Source organism: Lepisma saccharinum, chromosome 26, assembly GCF_977018435.1.
Source record: "Lepisma saccharinum chromosome 26, izLepSacc3.1, whole genome shotgun sequence".
In the NCBI taxonomy this organism is placed as follows: domain Eukaryota; kingdom Metazoa; phylum Arthropoda; class Insecta; order Zygentoma; family Lepismatidae; genus Lepisma; species Lepisma saccharinum.
The window spans coordinates 11,576,080-11,594,014 of NC_139254.1; the positions used below are offsets into that span (position 1 = coordinate 11,576,080).

Consider the following 17,935-nt stretch of genomic DNA (forward strand, 5'->3'; position numbering starts at 1 on the left):
GGTATTCAGTTTTTTTAATATAACTAGATAGTAGGAATGGGACCGATTAATCGGTACTCTATCGGTATCTGCCGATATAGGCATATCGGTGTATCAGTTTATTGGTAAAATTACCGATTATTTTACCGATCCAATATATCGATAAATATATGATAATTTAGTGCAAAATTCTGCCATTTTGTTGTAATTTTTATGGATAATTTCCATGATCTTCTTCCTAAAAAGTAAATGTCTAAATATTTAGCTTCTCTTGCCCTGCAGTCATCTCAAAACACACATTTATTAAGCAGATCAATGAACATTTCAGGTTCTTCAAGGACCATTTCTAATTTTATATCGGATCGGTAGAATATCGGTTGTCAGTATCAGTAAATGTTATATCGTTACTTTATCGGTATCGGCCAAAATTTCATATCGGCCCATCCCTAGTATATAGATATAAAATAATTAATAATGTTCCATGAAAAACTGAATGCTTCATTTAGCTCTGTAATTAACTTGGGTAACCAGTGGCTGCAGTAGATTTTGTCGTGAAGAAAAATCTTATTTAGTCGCTTACTTTACAGAAACAGTAATAACAAAATGACAGAATTTGTATTGTTTGGAATATTTATGGAAATATTAGATCAGTAAAGTTATCAGTATTTTTTGTTAATAAAATGAGCCACGTTAGGTCAGTTGGTGAAATATCTGCCTACCATGCAGAAGAACGGGTTCAAATCCCAAGGCAGGTGACCAGAAACTTTTCCAGTCATTTCCTGTTTCTATTTGGCTTTGAGGCTCACCCAGCCTCATGTAATTGGGTACTGGTGGGGGGTGGCAACCCTGGGAGGTAAAGGTGGCTGGCATGATGCTGATCACATATCTCAACTATGGCCGAGATTAAGAATATGTGGAGCTCTACCACCACATCAGCCTATATACCTTCGTGGCATGTGTGCATACACACGGGGGCATATTTACCTTTTTCTCTGTTGATAAACCATTACACCTATATTGACTAAGTACTGACTAATCTGTCCCATCCCTATCCAACATACTTCTAGTACCTGCTACTGTTCTATTTTGTATTTTGTATAGCGTTGCCTTTATGTGGATAGGGTAATTATTTTATGTTAATAATGAGTTGTGGTTCCCTTTCAGCCACCTTTCCAAGTTGAGATTGACCTGGAAGCACTCTTGGTGATGGATGTCCATTCGCATTTATGCTCAACGGAAGTTATAGGATTGTTAGGAGGGAATTACAATGAGCATTATGGTGTGTTGCATATAACAAGAGCCACTCCATGCAGAAGCAAAAGCACTGGCATGAATTGCGACATGTGTCCAGGTATGACTGACTGATTGTTATGGCCACATATTTATAGTGAATAAAATACCAAGATTTTAGTAAGAAAACTGGGAACAGCATATAAAATGACATTCCCATGTTAAATAAAGGTAAAGTAAAGTGCTCCCCTGTGCTTAGCACCACACCATGAAGGCGTATAGGGAGTGTGGGGGTAATGCCCCACACTTTCTTGATCCGGTCATGAGTGGGAGTGTGTGATCAGCATCACGCCCCTGACCGCCTTTACCCCCCAGGGTTTCCCCCAGGTACCCATTCTATTCGATGCTGGGTTGGCGCCGGGGCTGCTTCCAACGTTAGAAAAGTTCCCGGATTTGAACCGGCTTGGGATCGAACCCGGGATCTTGAGCATGGTAGTCAGACGCGTTACCGACTGAGCCACCGCGCCCACTATTCCCATGTTAAATGGTGAATATAATACTAAATTTGATTTAAAAACTGCACTTATTACACAAAATAAACATTTCCATTCCAATTGAACATTTATGTAGTTATCAGAGTATTAAATTAAGGAGTCCATTTTTTGCTTTTAATTTTTTTTTACAGCAGAATTAATCGATTTTCTGTGATTTTGCACAACTCCTAACATAATTTAGACTTCAGAAAGTGTTGGGTCTGTAAATGAGCGATAAATTTCATGTTTAAAACATTATTTCGCATGATTTCGTGGCAAAACTTGCTCGAAAAACATGTCTCACACTCTTAACAATGTGAAAAATAATATGTTGGCATCGGTATTGCCTCAACTGTAGTAATTACATATTTTGACAAGTTAGTTTAATGTCTTATTACAGTGAAACCCCAATTTTCCATTTTACCACTTTGTACACTCAGTCTTCATGGCCCGAGCATGTTATAAGATTTTCCTAGATTCTACATTTTCACACATTTTATGTTTTTGCACCTTTACACCTTTGCGCATCATTGCTGACACGCCACAAGAAAGCCCCATTCCTGGACCAGATATTGACGTGTGACGAGAAATGGGTGTTATACAGTAACCACAAAAGAATACATCATTGGTCGTCCCCTGGTTCTGTTGCATTGACCCCCAAAGAAAACATTCATAAACAGAAAGTAGTGCTCTGTATTTGGTGGACCAGCGCTGGTGTTGTGCACTTTGAATTGCTAGGGTTGCAGCTGCACTGCATCCGAAACAGCCAACACTAGTCAACAGGAAAGGAGTGATCCTTCTTCAAGACAACGTTAGACCTCATACGGCGAAAGCGACCATTGGAGGTAATCAACACACTTGCTTGGGAAATTTTACCTCATCCTCCTTACTCCCCGGACATTGTCCCATCCGACTTTCACTTGTTTTTGGCCATGGATAACCATTTGCTTGAGCAACAGTTCTTAAACCAAGATGATGTCACGCAGGTCATAGGACAATTTTTTGCTTCTAGGGACCAGAACTTTTGCAAATGCGGGATTTATAAGCTTGTATCTTGTTGGGAACATGCAATTGAAGCTGACGGAGCTAATTTTGCTGAATAAAACACATTTGCCAGAAATTACAGTGTCTTTATTTCTCACTTCAAAATATGGCATGAACTTTTTTGGATACCTGGTAAGTTATGCCTTATCCAAAGAATTTAACCCTTCTTTGGTCATGCGAGAAAAGTTATTTCGATGGTAGCACACGGTGTCCGAGACCAGATTTTCAAAATATGCCAAATTGATGGTCTAAAATGCCAAATCCTCAATTATTTCGATAAGATCTTTTCTTTCAACAATTGAGATTCTATAAAACTATAAAAATTGAAATTATAAAAATTATAAAAAGGTACTGTTCGTTAATCGGGCATGGAATGGCATATCGGATTTTCAATGAAAACTAGGTACGCCTATAACTGCACATGGACTCAGACAACAAGTGTCTTCAACGTACCCTCCCTAGTGGCTTGAATATCTTACTAACATACTGGTAATGTGCTAATTGCTCACAATCGAATATCAACTAAAGGTTAAAAGATTAAAAATCAGTAACTTGCGTGTGTGAGCATGAGATTTGTCAAACTACGTTTCGAAGGTTATACTACCTCCTTCAGGTTGAAGCGATATTTTCAGACATCTGACATGGAGCCTCAACCTAAATCCTCAACCAACACTTTCTCGACAAGGCTCCATGTCAGGCGTCTGAAAACATCGCTTCAACCTGAAGAAGGAGGTAGTATAACCTTCACAATGTAGTTCGACAAATCTCATACTCATACACGTAAGTTACTGATTTTTAATCTTTTAACCTTTAGTTGATATCTTAATAACAATGAAAAGAAAATCTTGGGGTAAAAGGAAGGTTAGAAGCTCAGGTAGACAGAGAGAGGGTGTTGACCAAACAATTGATAAATAACGACATTTAAAGTCACACACCTAGAACGAGAGACCATGAACGACCAACGCAGGGTTAAATTTGTTCTCTACCATTTCACTTTGGATGTTGCCATCAAAAAGCCAAACTAAATAGACACGATGCTAACAATATTTATGAATAGCATATCTTATAAACTGTGCAGTTAGTGCTTATCATATATTATTTTTAACTGTAAATTATTCAATTATTAATTTCAGTTTCCCAGCTCGAAGCATTTACGGAATTGAAAGGGGAAGGTCTGGGGGTGGTTGGGTGGTATCACTCGCACCCTACTTTCCTGCCCAACCCATCTGTTCAAGATCTGGAAACGCAGCAGAAGATGCAAGATTATTTCGCAAAATCCGAATCTCCATTTGTGGGCATCATAGTTTCACCCTATTCTCCTGCAAATAAGGCATTAGTGTCTAAGTACAGGTAAGTTCATTTTTGTTAACTTTGCATTTCTGATTCAATCTTGCCACTAAAGTTTCCGGCTTCGAGTCCTGGCTTGCACGTTCTTTGTGAGTGTCCCTTCATCAATTTCATGGAATCATCACCCACCCTCATCATCTTACCAATTAGCTAAAAGTGGCAGAGAGGCAATATGAAGTAACAAATAAGTACTAATTCAGTCCTTGAATTCTTTACAATTTCCATGTTTTAACTCTTTTGCTGCATGATTTTTGCATGCTGATACACGTAGCTTTTGCTGTATAGTTGTTTTTTTGGGGGGGGAAGGTAAAGTGCTCCCCTGTGCTTAGCACCACACCATGAAGGCGTATAGGGGGTGTGGGGGTAACGCCCCACACTTTCTTGATCCGGTCATGAGTGGGGGTGATGTGATCAGCTTCACGCCCCTGACTGCCTTTACCCCCCAGGTTTTCCCCCAGGTACCCATGTTATTCGACGCTGGGTGGGCTCCGGGGCCACTTCCAACGTTAGAAAAGTTCCCGGATTTGAACTAGCCGGGGATCAACCTCTCACAAAGAAAATTTTACATTTTGAGAGCTGTGGATCCATTTATTCTCCGGATTAAATTGTAGAAAATAATAATATAACCGGGTTCTCTGTTATACACTAAACTTTTTTCGATATAATGTTTATTCCTGCTAAGGAAGTAAAATTAATTACCACTATACACTATTTAAATTAGATATTTGTAGGATTTCAGGGGAAAGGGGGGCTTCAGCCCCCTTAGCCCTCCCCCTGGCTAGGTGCCTGCCTGGAAGTCCCCTTTTCTGTTATTTTCATTGTTATTGAAGCAAATAAAGTGGTGTGCCCAAGGGGCTTCAAAACCCTTCCGTTTGGTCCAGTATTCCTAAAACGTCAAGAGCAGATAATGACTGCAATATGTGTGCTTACTTCTATAAAAGAAAGTATTCGTACCCTCCCCCTTTCGGAAATCCTGGGCAAGCCACTGAGTGGATAAATGATCCTTGTTGCTGTTGTTGTTATACATGAACACGGCAGTACACTTTTTTCATTTGTTCAGAACGAAAGTGAGTTGCTTCTTTGGAAAACAGTTAAAATGCTAGATGGCAAAATGTTCTGGTAATGCTTTTCTTGATACTTCGCTCGACATCAGCAGCGGCGAGAATATTTGAAGTTGACTGCAGTCACTTTCCGTGAAGTTGACTGCAGTCAATTTCCGTAAGTTATCCAAATTAGAAAAATAGTGACTGACGCTTGCAGCAGCAAAACAGCTAACCTGCGATCGGTCGCGCTCACTCGAGTCATGCCATCAGTTGCGGGCGAGCGTGGCACTCACCCTTGCTATTTCAGTATAGACAAGTACTTTCAGTATTCTTTAATTGTATTGTTTGTATTTCTAGATCTTTTTATATTATTTTCTCATTAATATATTTATTAACTTTTTATTAATCTAGTCATCTGTTTGTTATATTCTACATATTTATTACATTTTTGTTTGAACATGTTAATTTGTTTTCAGAATTTAGACACATAAAGAAAAGTTGCATTGTTGAAAATAAGTGTAATCCTGAAGCTAATCTATTCTTACTAGACTTTACACTAGGCAGTTACCGCAGACTGTGAGAGTTTGTTTGGCACATTCTAGCAGTAGTTTTCCTATTCTTCATTCTGGGAGAGAAAACACATTTGACTCACTCGTTGTTCTGGTTTGGTTGGTGGACTGGTTCAGGAAGCTGGAGAATCTGCCTTATCTTCATCTTCAGATCATTGTGCATGCCTGTGATGGCGAGTCTCTCATGCAAATGGTTCCTCGTTAGCTCAAACGCCAAAGATTTCAAAAACTTGCTTCGTGACATCTTCTCATTTGTATTCATCATGTAGATGATCTGTCCGTTTATAGCACCTACGTCCAGGAGAGTAAAGAAGATTCGCAATGGCCACAGGCAGTAAATTCTAGCAACGGTGTATTGTGCCTTCAATTGGTCTACAACGTCTACACCGCCTTTTGTGGTGTTGTACATGGTGATGATCCCTGGTGTTCTCTTGTCACCCGTAGCTTCATCTATCTCATCCGAATCATGGAAATGAGGATGACGTTCCTGTTCTTTCTTGGGACATAGGAAGCAACCATACTACCGTATCTTCGCCAAAAGCAAAGAGACTACTCTTCACTGGATGATTCTTGGTGTTTACTACTTCAGGAGGCAGCTCAGTCTTATTCTTTCTGATCGTCCCAACAACTGTCAAATTATGAGTACGAACAAGTTTATTTACCAGAGGCACTGAAGAAAACCAATTGTCCATGGTCACATATTTTCCTGAGCCCTTGAAAAACTCAACTAGTCTACCCACGATACTTTCTGCACTTGTGCCAACAGAAAAGGGTCCATCTGGCTGTTTACTAACAAACACTTCCATTTTTGAAGTATAATACATCCTTGCGTCTGCCATTGCAAAAATTTTGAGTCCATATTTCGTGGATTTTTTAGGCATGTATTGCTGAAAACTACATTTTCCACGGAATGAATCTAACATCTCATCAACAGTGACATATTTTGCAACACTATAGTAATCAACACATCATTGTACGAAGTTCTCGAAAACTTTTCTTACAGCTGCAAGCTTGTCCAGGGCTTTCCTAGCTTCTCTTGTCCTGGCATCATCAAAACGAAGAGCTCTTAGCACTAACAAAAATCGCCTGTAGCTGAAAACTGTCCTGAAGAACTCTGGCGCAGTTCCATCTGTGCTCCACAAATCATCAAAATGCTGGTGAGAAGACTTCACCATTCCAGCTAAATAGAGAAGACCTATCCCAGCTCGAATCTCATCTGGATTTGTATCCAAAGCATCCCTCTCTCTCTGCTGTAGTTTTCTCTGAAAAGTTTCAGCTTTGCATTAGTGTATTGCGTTATTTCTTCAATAAGTTGATCAGGGAAGAAAAGCTAAAAAAACTTCGTGAATGGTTTTAGTATTTTTTGCAACACCATGGACTCCACGTAGATGAAGAACTATACTCCTCCTCCTCCTACGCCGATGTTGTGATGGGTGATGAACGTTCCACAGCGTAACTTTGTCTTTTCCAAGATACTGCACCCTAAGATATTCTAAATCTTTATCCTGGTCTTCTTCGTCGTCTGCTGACACCTCAGAAGCACTATCACGGTCACTATTTTCTGCTTGGCGGACATCTGAGTCACCAGAGTCTTTTAAATCAGAAAGGAACTGTAAATCCACCAGGTCATCTGTGTCTTCTTCCAGGCACTCACTGATTAATTTATCTCTATTAAACATTATAAGAGTATTCACAAGATAAAATCAACTAAAACCACTTGACACTTCTCGCACTGCCTATTTACATGACACAAAAAAGATAATGAGACAAGAACTCACTAGAAATCACGCAGACCTATTGACGAAAGAGAGCAAAAGCTTAAAAAGCTAACGCCATCGGTCGCAGGTGAGCACTGTGCTCAACAATGGTCTCCTTCGCACTGCGGATTACATCATCCAATACAAATGTGATCACGCCACTCGTAACTCTCTTAGTCAGCTAGAGAGCACCACGGTTCAAAATTTCAAATATTGTAAAAATGCAGCTCAATTAAAGTTAACCGATCGCGGGTTAAATAAAATACCCTGTGTGTTTCACTCATCATATACATTAGTTTCTCAAAAGTGTAAAGCTGCTTTCATCTCTGTATACCCAGAGCTCATTACTAAATCTTTATTTCAATTTGTTATTTGCTACGAGGCCAGCTGATGTTCTGGGGATTCGAAACTATGACTCTCAGCCCCACCCCTTCATTAGCGTCAGTACTGGCAAAAATGAGTCAAGTCTTCAATAACGTGTGACTGCAAACTCCAATTTAGTGTTAGTTTCTGTGCTATACACATGCAAACAATGAAGACATTTGAATAAAAAATGTATAAAAACCAAATTAACATTATTGTGCAACTTACAACAATGTGTTTAGCATATAATTTTATCCAGTTATACCCACTTTGTAGCAACAATCAACGTTATTCTTGTTACGTTTATGTATTCCTTCTAGTGCATTGAATTCCGAACTTATGATCTTGCTACCAAGTTCAAGCCCTGGTTGTTCCTTTGTGAGTGTGCCTTCGACAATTTCATGAAATGATCATTCACCTCATTGTCACAATTAACACAGACAACTAGCAAAGTGGCCTCCCAGATGGCATAGTGGTAACATTGTCACCTTGTAAACAGGGGGTCCCAGGATCGATACCACAGTGGTTCGGATCCCACTTTAAACTGTAGCTTAAAACAACAATTCAAACTAAGTAGCAAAGCAAAGTAGATTGGTATGGCAGTAATAATTAAATAGTAATGTTCTAATATAACAGTATCATAATGTGTACCATTATAATAAAAAAATAAAATAATGCTATCAGTTGAAATCTACGATTTGAGTTCGTATTTGGAGGTTTATATTTGCCCAAAATTAAATTTACATCACTTTGGCTTTTTTTTAATTGAAGTACATATCTAAACTTCAAGCATTTAAAATATTTTTATAACTCAGCAATGTAATTTGGTTTGTGATGCATCAGGAATGTACTTACCGTAGATTGCCAATTGATGCAAAAACGCACATAAGTTTGATTTCACTAGGTTTTACTGGATCATTCATAAGTATATGGGTACGAAAATGTATTTCATACTAATTACCAACACATACAAACCAATTGTAATATGTTTTGGTGGAATTTCGACAATAAAATTAAGATTTGTTACAACAAGCATCTTGAACAGTAATCCTAAAGTTATAAAGTTGTGAAACAAAGCCAACTCTCATAGAGGGAAAAATCTAAGTTGTGCATAAAAAACCCTTTTTCCCACCAAAATTATAAAACTTAAAATAACCTTTAATGGTAAAAAGGAAATACAATACAAAGGAAATATTACAATATCTGTAATATCTGTTTTATTGTACCAACTTTGTTTTACAATCATTTTCATGTATTAACTCTGTACAATTGCATAATTTTCACTTGAAAAATATTAACAAGTTTGTATTCTGTGCATATGGTTGTAACAGTGTGAGTTTGGATACACTGCATCATCTAAAAGATCGCTGACTCAGAGAATGGAGTCGTTAAATTTTACAGAGACTTAAATTGGGTTTATTTTTCTTACAAAAACAAGATTTATCCGTAAAACGTGATAATCCGTTGAAAAGAAGCATCGTATTTGTGTTTCCATGTAAAAAAAGGCCAGGATGAGCCATTAAAGTTCAAAGGACATAAAAATAGTGACCTGTCAGAAAGACGAAAATTGGCCGCCATCTTATCTTCATAAGGAAGATTCAGATAAGTATTCTCGAATTGCCATAATTATGCAAGATATAAGTCAATAAAGTGGACATTAATTTTTTATTTTAAGTTTGACGAATCCACAGAACTTTGATATTACATGTGCTAATTTTGTTCGTCCACTAAATCGAATAATTGATACTAATTATCTCGATCTAAAGTTCGCAAAGTGAATTGTTTTACATGTGAACACAAAGCGACATGGTATTTCATTTAATTGGAGAAGAACATGAAAAAAATGTAAAAGAGTGATACCAAAATGTAAAATCTTAATTTGTGATATATATATACATTGAAAAGTATGTAAAATGCATGTTTGAATGTTGTTAATTTTCTTATAATACATTTTGCATTAGTTGTCGATTCCTGGTAATTTTATTCAGTACACAAAGTGAAAACCACTATTGGGTCGGTAACTAGCTACATATTAAATTTTGTCTTGAATTTCTTATAAGATATTATTTAAACAAATATTAATTTTCATTGATTCTTTTGAAAAAATAATAATGACATGTTATCAGTTTGCCGAGGGAAGTCGTGTTTTTATACTAAGATTTATAGATATTTGGAACAACTTTTTCTTAACATTTATGGCCTTGCATGACCAAAATGCTATCGTGTGAGGTGAAAAATTTTGTGGCATTTCTCAAGGATAGAATCGGTCCTATTTCCGCAGTATAACCAATCAGAAGCGACCTCTAGGTCACGAGTGTAAATATAATGGCAGCCAAGTCATATGTAAACAATGCGTCACTTCACATTTTTAAAAGCCAATAATTATTCAACCAAGAGGAATAATGTTTTCTATAAAAATATATTAGGTACAAATCAATGGTGCTGCCTAAATATATACTTCATAGCATACACAGTACACGTATGGAAGAATAAATTAGTTGCTTCGATTGTAAAAACTGGGCACTGGCTCATCCCATGTGCCTTTCATGCTGTAGATATTATCTAACATTCTCTGCATGCTTCGCATCACATCGCATCGCAAATACTAACCGGAATGTAACAGGAAATGCTTCCAAGTAAAGTATTATCTTCTATAAAGAATGCTATAAAATTTTTGGAAGGATTTATATTGTCATAAATGCAAAGGGAAATACTTCCATCTAAAGCAGCCCTAAGGATTAGTTGGAATCTATTAACACCATTCCCCCTTCTCTGAAACATATAAAATTGAAATTTTACTTTATTGTTTCCTATCCAGATGCATAATTCTAAGTTCAGATGAAAACAGTGGTTCCAGAATGCCTTACAGGTTTGATGTTCAAGTCACCAACGGAGGCATTGCATTGGATTCACTCCTGAAGAATGTCAAAGTTGTGTTCAGGTTACTTCATGGAAACGAATGCCTTATTCCCCTACATAATGTATTCCAAGCAGATCCTCGAATAACTTACCAGGACAAGGTGAGTGAATAATTATTTAATTTGTAGTAGCTAGAAGCATTTCTGTGAAAGTAGAAAAGTTGCACTTGTAAAACAGTGCTAATAATACCAACATGAATTATGTTTATTGGTTCATGATGTTATTTTAACCCTCTCACTCTGTCCTGAGGCCTGCAATATATCATTCTCTGGGTTGTCATATCCCGTGACATCTCATCTCAAAATGTGTATAACATGGGGTAAAAATTTCACTACACATATACCAGGGGTTGTTAGGATTTTTTATGCATGAATGTCACATTTCTGTGACCTGGGGTCCGTGTGGATCCCAAAGTTAAAAGGTAGAATTCACTTTGCAGAAGTATCCCGCCTCACTAAAAAATTTCCTGTAAGAATTTGCGAGAGCCATCTATGATTCTTGACAGAGGGCACTGTATGTTTCTCGAGAGGTGGCGCTCTATGTACACATCATTGCAACTGTCATCTGACTGGGCTTCTCAATTGTGAAGACCTATGGTATTCTGGTCCAACATGCTGGACTGTGTAGATATTTCTGGGTGCATAATTTGGATTTTGAGGTACTCAGATTGGGAATCTTGAAAGTGCCATCGACATTGCTTGTTCTTGAAAGACTTCGGGGAGAGCTGGTCAATGATTTTGTACAGAGAAGACTTCAGAAACTCCAAGTTTGGAGTTCGCTTTTCACTTAGATCATTGGGGGCAGCTTTTCAGAAACCACATGCTGCAGCTATTGGAACTGGTATTCAAGAGTCGAAAAAAAGGTACGCTATGTCCATGTTCTTAGAACAGAAAGGTTAAAACCTGATGCACAAATTGCAATATCCTATGTTGTCCGGAATGCCAGCAGACCATCAGCGACATATGTGCAGTGAATATTTAGAAAAGTCAAAATGATAATGTGAATGTGAAATTATAATAATTATCTTGGGTTTATGAATAAAAATGTGTAATAAAATACACAATCATCGTTCATTACTAAGAGAACACTTAACGCAAAAGTCATGTAAACAACAGTAAATGCGTGATTTAAAATGTGGGGACACATTACAGAAAGACAGAGTGATAAGGTTAAACTATGTTAGTAACATCAAGGCAAAAGGAAATTCATAAAATAATCTCTTCAGTAGAGGAGATTAAAGAAAATTTGCTATGGTACCTGCAGGCTATTCCACAAAACACCAGGATGCATTCTAACAGTGGTAGAAATACTGGGAGGGTGTATTAACAGTGGAGAGAACTACTCTGAAAGGGATAAAAAAATCCAAATAAAACTAAAAAAAGTGTTTTTTTCACACACCTTGTATTACCAGGGTATCTCATGAAAAATAATACATGCTTGTAGCACATATACACAAAAAGGTAACGGTAAAATTCAACACAAGGAGTACGAGAATGATAGAACTGAGGGATGTTGCTGTGATGACCACTTGGATCACCTATATTCTTAGTGAGACCCAGAATTAATTCATCCTAACCATTATCTCAATGCAATTTTCACGTGTGTTTCATTACTGTAGTGAGTAATGACTATTTCTTTTATTTTGGGCAGTGTACACTGAAGTGCCGAAAGTCATGGGATATCTACCTAATAATAAGTGGGACCCCCTTGAGCACGGCAAGTGCAACAATTCAACGTGGCAAGGACGCAACAAGTCGCTGGTACTCTGCTGGAGGGATGTGCAGCCATGCAGTCTCGATTGCCGTCCACAATTCGGTCATTGTTGCAGGTGGAGGATCCTGGGCACGAATTGTCCATTCGATGACATCCCACATGTGCTCGATAGGGTTCATATCCGGCAATCTAGGAGGCCAATTCATGTGTTGGAAGTTGCCAGAATGTTTCTCAAACCAGTCTCACACCATTGCAGCCTGGTGTAATGGCACATTGTCATCCTGGAAAATCCCATTGTTGGCAGGGTACATGAAGTCCAGAAAGGGTTGGAGATGTTCACCAAGCAGCTGAACATAGCGATGAGCGTTCGCTGTCGGGTTCACGAGGATCAGAGGACCCAAACCATGCCAAGTGAACATGCCCCACACCATGACGGAGCCACCATCAGCTTGCACAGTGCCTTGTTGACAACTTGGGTCCATAGCCTCATGGGGTCTGCGCCACACTTGGACCCTACCATCCACGCTTACCAATTGGAAACATGACTCATCTGACCACGCTACACGTTGCCAGTCCTCTAATGCCCAATGCACGTGTTCTAAAGCAAATGTGCATCGCCGTCGTCGATGGACAGCGGTTCGTAGCAGCACACGTCTTCGGCTGCGATACCCCATGGAGACCAAATTGTGTTGCACTGACCTCTGAGATACTTTTCTGGGACGTCCTGCATTGATTCCTGCTTTCAGATCACGCACTGTTGCTTGTCTGTTTGCCCGGACAAGTCTGCCCAGACGTCGCCGGTCGCGGTCATTCATCACTCGTGGGCGGTCATTACGTTGTCCCTGATGGATCGTAATGCCTCCAATGTGGTACTCACGGTCCACCCTTGACACTGTGGAGCAAGAAAAGTTCAAAATCACATGCCCCATTCATCTAGCACCAACTATCATCCTGCGCTCAAATGCCGATAATTTCTGTGAGGTTGCCATCACTATGGTACACGACGTTTTACTGCACTCACAGAAGTCTACCTGACAACACTGCAACTGCTTTGCGACGTTCGACTGGTTCGCCGCAATGTTACAGCACCATCAACTAGTTCCCTCCTGCTATCCCATGACTTTTGCCACTTCAATGTACATATAATTTATTTACATTGATGAAGTTTTCTCGGGATATCACCGTAACATTAGCTCTCGAAAGCTCGGAAACCTATCCGGAGATTACCTGGTTGATATCCCGAAGAAACTTCATCATTCACCGCCAGAAAAGCTTCAAGAATTATTTACATTGGTTTTGCTACAATATAAAACATTTACAATGGAACCTCGATTTTATGTTTTTTAAAGGACAAAGAAGAAAAACTTACAATGCAAGAAATTGTTGCCATGAGGATTGCATGTATAATGTGGGAGAATTTAAAATCCAGAACTAAAAATCTGAGTCCCACTGCCCTTACTATCAATTTTGTAAGATTTTTGATAGAATCATATATTTATGGTTGTACAAGATGGTGGTACAAAAACTGGGCACATTTCAGGATCAAAAGCGGTATATAAAAATGGCACTTTGGTGTTAAAAATGGTTAATATAACCCTAAATTTGATTTAAAAACTATACTTATACAAAATAAACTTTTCCCTTCTAATGACACATTTATGCAGTTGTCAGAGTATTAAGTGTATTCCTGAGTTAGTAAGTCCAGTCTTGCTTCTCAAATTACACACCTCACACTTTTCAAAAACATGAAAAATTAACATTACAGTGTGTTATTTCTAGGGCTTGAAAGTTAATGGAAAATCATATTTTTTCTCAGCCTTGAGAACAGACCTAAACCTAATATCAGTCCATTTCCCTTCAATTACAACCAGAAAACATTCTTTTAATTTTGCATTTTTCTGCCTTTTTTGGCTTTTAGGTCAATGCCATTTTCTAGCATTTTTCTTTATGTTCAGCTCCTCTGCGATGGCACAGTGATCAAGGGGTCTCGGGTTCGATACCTGGTGGAGGCACATAGTGGTTCGGATCCCACTTTAAACTGTAGGTCCAGTCCCAATTAGCCTTACTGGGCATAAAGTGGACTTATAATACCCAATCAATCAAATCTTTATTTTCGGTTTATTTTTCTCCTTCCCTGTTGTTTCGTGAATTTTAGATGCGTTCCATAGCATAACTTACTTATTTAGATTTCCTGACATGGTCCCTTAATCGAAAATATGGTCAATGGAAAAGCACAACATTATTTTTAACTGAAATGTTTGGTTCCCAAAGTGTGTGCCACGGCACCCTTGGTCACCGTGGCTGACTTACTGGGGCACCAGCCTTCTCGATGGCACAGTGGTAGCAACATCACCTTGTAATCAAGGGGTACTGGGTTTGATATCCAGTGGAGGTATGAGTGGTTCGGATCTTACTTTAAACTGTAGGTCCAGTCCCGATTACCCTTACTGTGCATAAAGTGGACTTAAAACACCAAATCAATCCAATCCAATTACTGGGGCACCACAAAATGTTCCAATGTTTTCACTGAAATGACACATTAGTTTACACATGGTTTTAGAATTGGACCATCGCATCAATCCGAATATGTGCTTATTTAGTACTTATTACCAGGGTTTCGGAGCGGAGTGCGGAGCGTACTAAAGGAGCGCTCCGGAGCGACTTCAAAGCGTCATTTCTACTCCGCTCCTCGCTCTGGAGCGGAGCGTGGTACAACAGCACTCCGATCCGGAGCGGAGTGGTTCGACTTCTTGAGAGACACGCTCCGCTCCGGAGCGGAGTGGTTCGACTTTTTCAATCGCACGCTCCGATCCGGAGCGGAGCGTGATACAACAGCTTTTGACAGCACGCTCCGATCCGTACAGCACGCACGAATGCTGTAATGCAACTATGAATAATGGAATGGGCGCGTTAAAGCCGACTTCCGTGACGGAGTGGTTATAATGGGACCATATGGAAAAGAGCCTGCAGTCCTGTTTCCACAAACTCTAGTTGTTTGTCTGTATGATCGCCCTTGCTTGGAGGGGAGGGACACAGTGAATCATGCTTCCTTATGGCCCTAGTCGAATGGGTGAAGGAGGAGGTGCGCGGGGACTTTTGACCGAAGCTTTTTTGTTTGTGGTCGCTCTACAGCACAGCACCCTATGACGTCAGGGATCCGTAGGGTATTTCAAATTTTGTATTGTGACTCTTAGATATAAGAGTTTGAATGTTATGTGTTGAATGGGTTACGAATAATTTCGAGCAATCAATTTTTTCTGCTTTACGGATTTTTCCGACCCACCTCCCCCATACAACAGACAGTTTCGTTTTGTGCCGTATTCCGTGTTCCTTGCAGGTGACTCAGTGCAATCGGCTAGCTCATTGGTCTTGTGCCCGTTTCAAGAGGGGAGGAGGGTGAAACTGGTACATAACTTGTTTGTGTGTGCTTTCGGGGTTGAGAACTTCGTTCGCTGCGCTGTACGTTGCGTTTGACTTATCTGTACATGGTAGAGACATCGCCTTTGCCAGACAAATCAAGTGTTGCCAGTTGTATTAGAATTATGCTACACCAATTCTGGCTAGATTGTTCTCTTTTAAAAGTATTACTTGCGTGTGTTATTCTTCTCTTCACTGTCATAAAAAGAAGCCTTTAAAAGCTGTGTTCTCTTGTATCATTACATGCATATTATGTGTGCTTGTCAACGGTGATGTATGGACATTTAATGAAATTTTTAACGCCGCTGATACATGGACGTCTTCAGGATTTTTTCCAGGAAGGGTCAAGCAAGATATTTGTCCAAGGGAGGGGGGCAGAATGAGGCAGAATTTCCCCAAAATAGTATTACTCCCATTAAAAATATTCTACAGTTTGAAGTTATCATGTTCCTGCAACGCCCTTGCAATAATTAACATATATTACTGTGACTGAAATGAAATTATATGCGTGAAATATGTACTTCTTGATTACCTTTAATTTCCGGGTGGCGTGGCCCCCTCCATTTCCTGACGTCCATGCAAATGGAGAAATCATTCCAACCAGTATTGTTTAATAGAATAATAAGGTAATTAGATTTGTTAAATCAATATAAAAGAACAAAAAAGAACGAAAAAATCCGTAATTGTTAATTCTATGCATCATAAGCCAAGAGAATCATGGAAGATCTATACTGTAATAATGAATTGAAGGAAACCATGCCGAGTTTTTATTTATAGTCTACATATTTAAGTAGGAATGGAATGGTGCACAAAAGGAATTACAAATATGTATGTAAAAGAAAACCAAGTATTTCGATAAAGTTATTTCTATAATTGTAATCAACAATAACCAATTGTCCTTTCAACTACGTATAAGTTTCAATTTGCTTTTTCCGGACTTTACCTTGCCTTTAATCGTACATTTCTCATGATCCGTAATTTTAAACAAATCCTAGATAAGTCGGTAAAAAAATAGAACCCTGAAACTCTGGAAAAGAATTATACTGTGATAGAGAAACAAACACAAAGGAAACACCAATGACATTAACGCGGGTCAAACCAACACCATTTGTCGTTGAGAGCTGAACTCAAATCCACGAACTCGCTGAAATATTCCCATGGAATTCATTATTCGTCTGATATTGAATACCCAATGATGCTTTCTGTTATGTAATAGACATTTATGAAGTGAATACATTATTAGAACTTTGCCAGATTTCAGAAAAAACACACACACACACACACACACACACATACGTAAAAGATATGCATAAGAGGTTGTTCATTTGGAAATGAATTTCCGAGTTGTATTTTTATGATTTTGTGAATAGATTTAAAGGAAAGTGACATCTCTTATTGTTAAACAGAATTACAAATGTATATTTGCTTAAGGATTAATTTATCACAATATACATTGCAATTATACATTCAACATACGTTGAAACAATGCCTTTTGTTATGGACTTTTGGTGGATTTAAGACTCAACAATACGCTATCGAGAATAGACCTACAGTTTAAATCCTACCTAAAGTGGGATTCGAGCCACTATGTCCCTCCACCGGGTATCGATCCCAGTGCCCCTTCATTACAAGGAGATGTTGTTACCACTATGTTATCGGGGTACAGGGCGCTACTTTTTTTTTCAGTACACATTTATCAATTCTCTCATTATCATTGTCGCGATTAGCTAAAATTCAAAGCTAAGTTACAAAAATCAAATCAAATGCCATCAGTGAGGAAGGCACGTATTGCTCGCAGCCCTGTTTTTCAAAATTAAAACATAAAATTCAGGATATGACCCTATCCAAGTAGATAATATTACTTTTTGTGTTTATCACGGTTATTAAGGTTTATACATCTTGTTTCGACTTATCTGCTGACTACACATTGTTCATTACTGAAAACTTGCTTTCAGTTTGCTGTGTACAACGTACTCAATACAAAAAATATTAATTTTATACGTATACGTTTTCTGGCTTTC

At 38.6% G+C, this 17,935-nt stretch overlaps 1 protein-coding gene across 1 annotated transcript in view; it reads left to right on the top strand.

The window, feature by feature from the left end:
• Positions 1-17,935, top strand: part of LOC145979517 (histone H2A deubiquitinase MYSM1-like) — a 59,827-nt gene that overhangs the window by 38,569 nt on the left and 3,323 nt on the right. Inside the window, exons 7-9 of the mRNA XM_083112460.1 lie at positions 1,144-1,330; positions 3,920-4,136; positions 10,684-10,885. Coding sequence (XP_082968586.1) covers positions 1,144-1,330; positions 3,920-4,136; positions 10,684-10,885 — 606 coding nt within the window. The remainder of the gene's footprint in view (positions 1-1,143; positions 1,331-3,919; positions 4,137-10,683; positions 10,886-17,935) is intronic.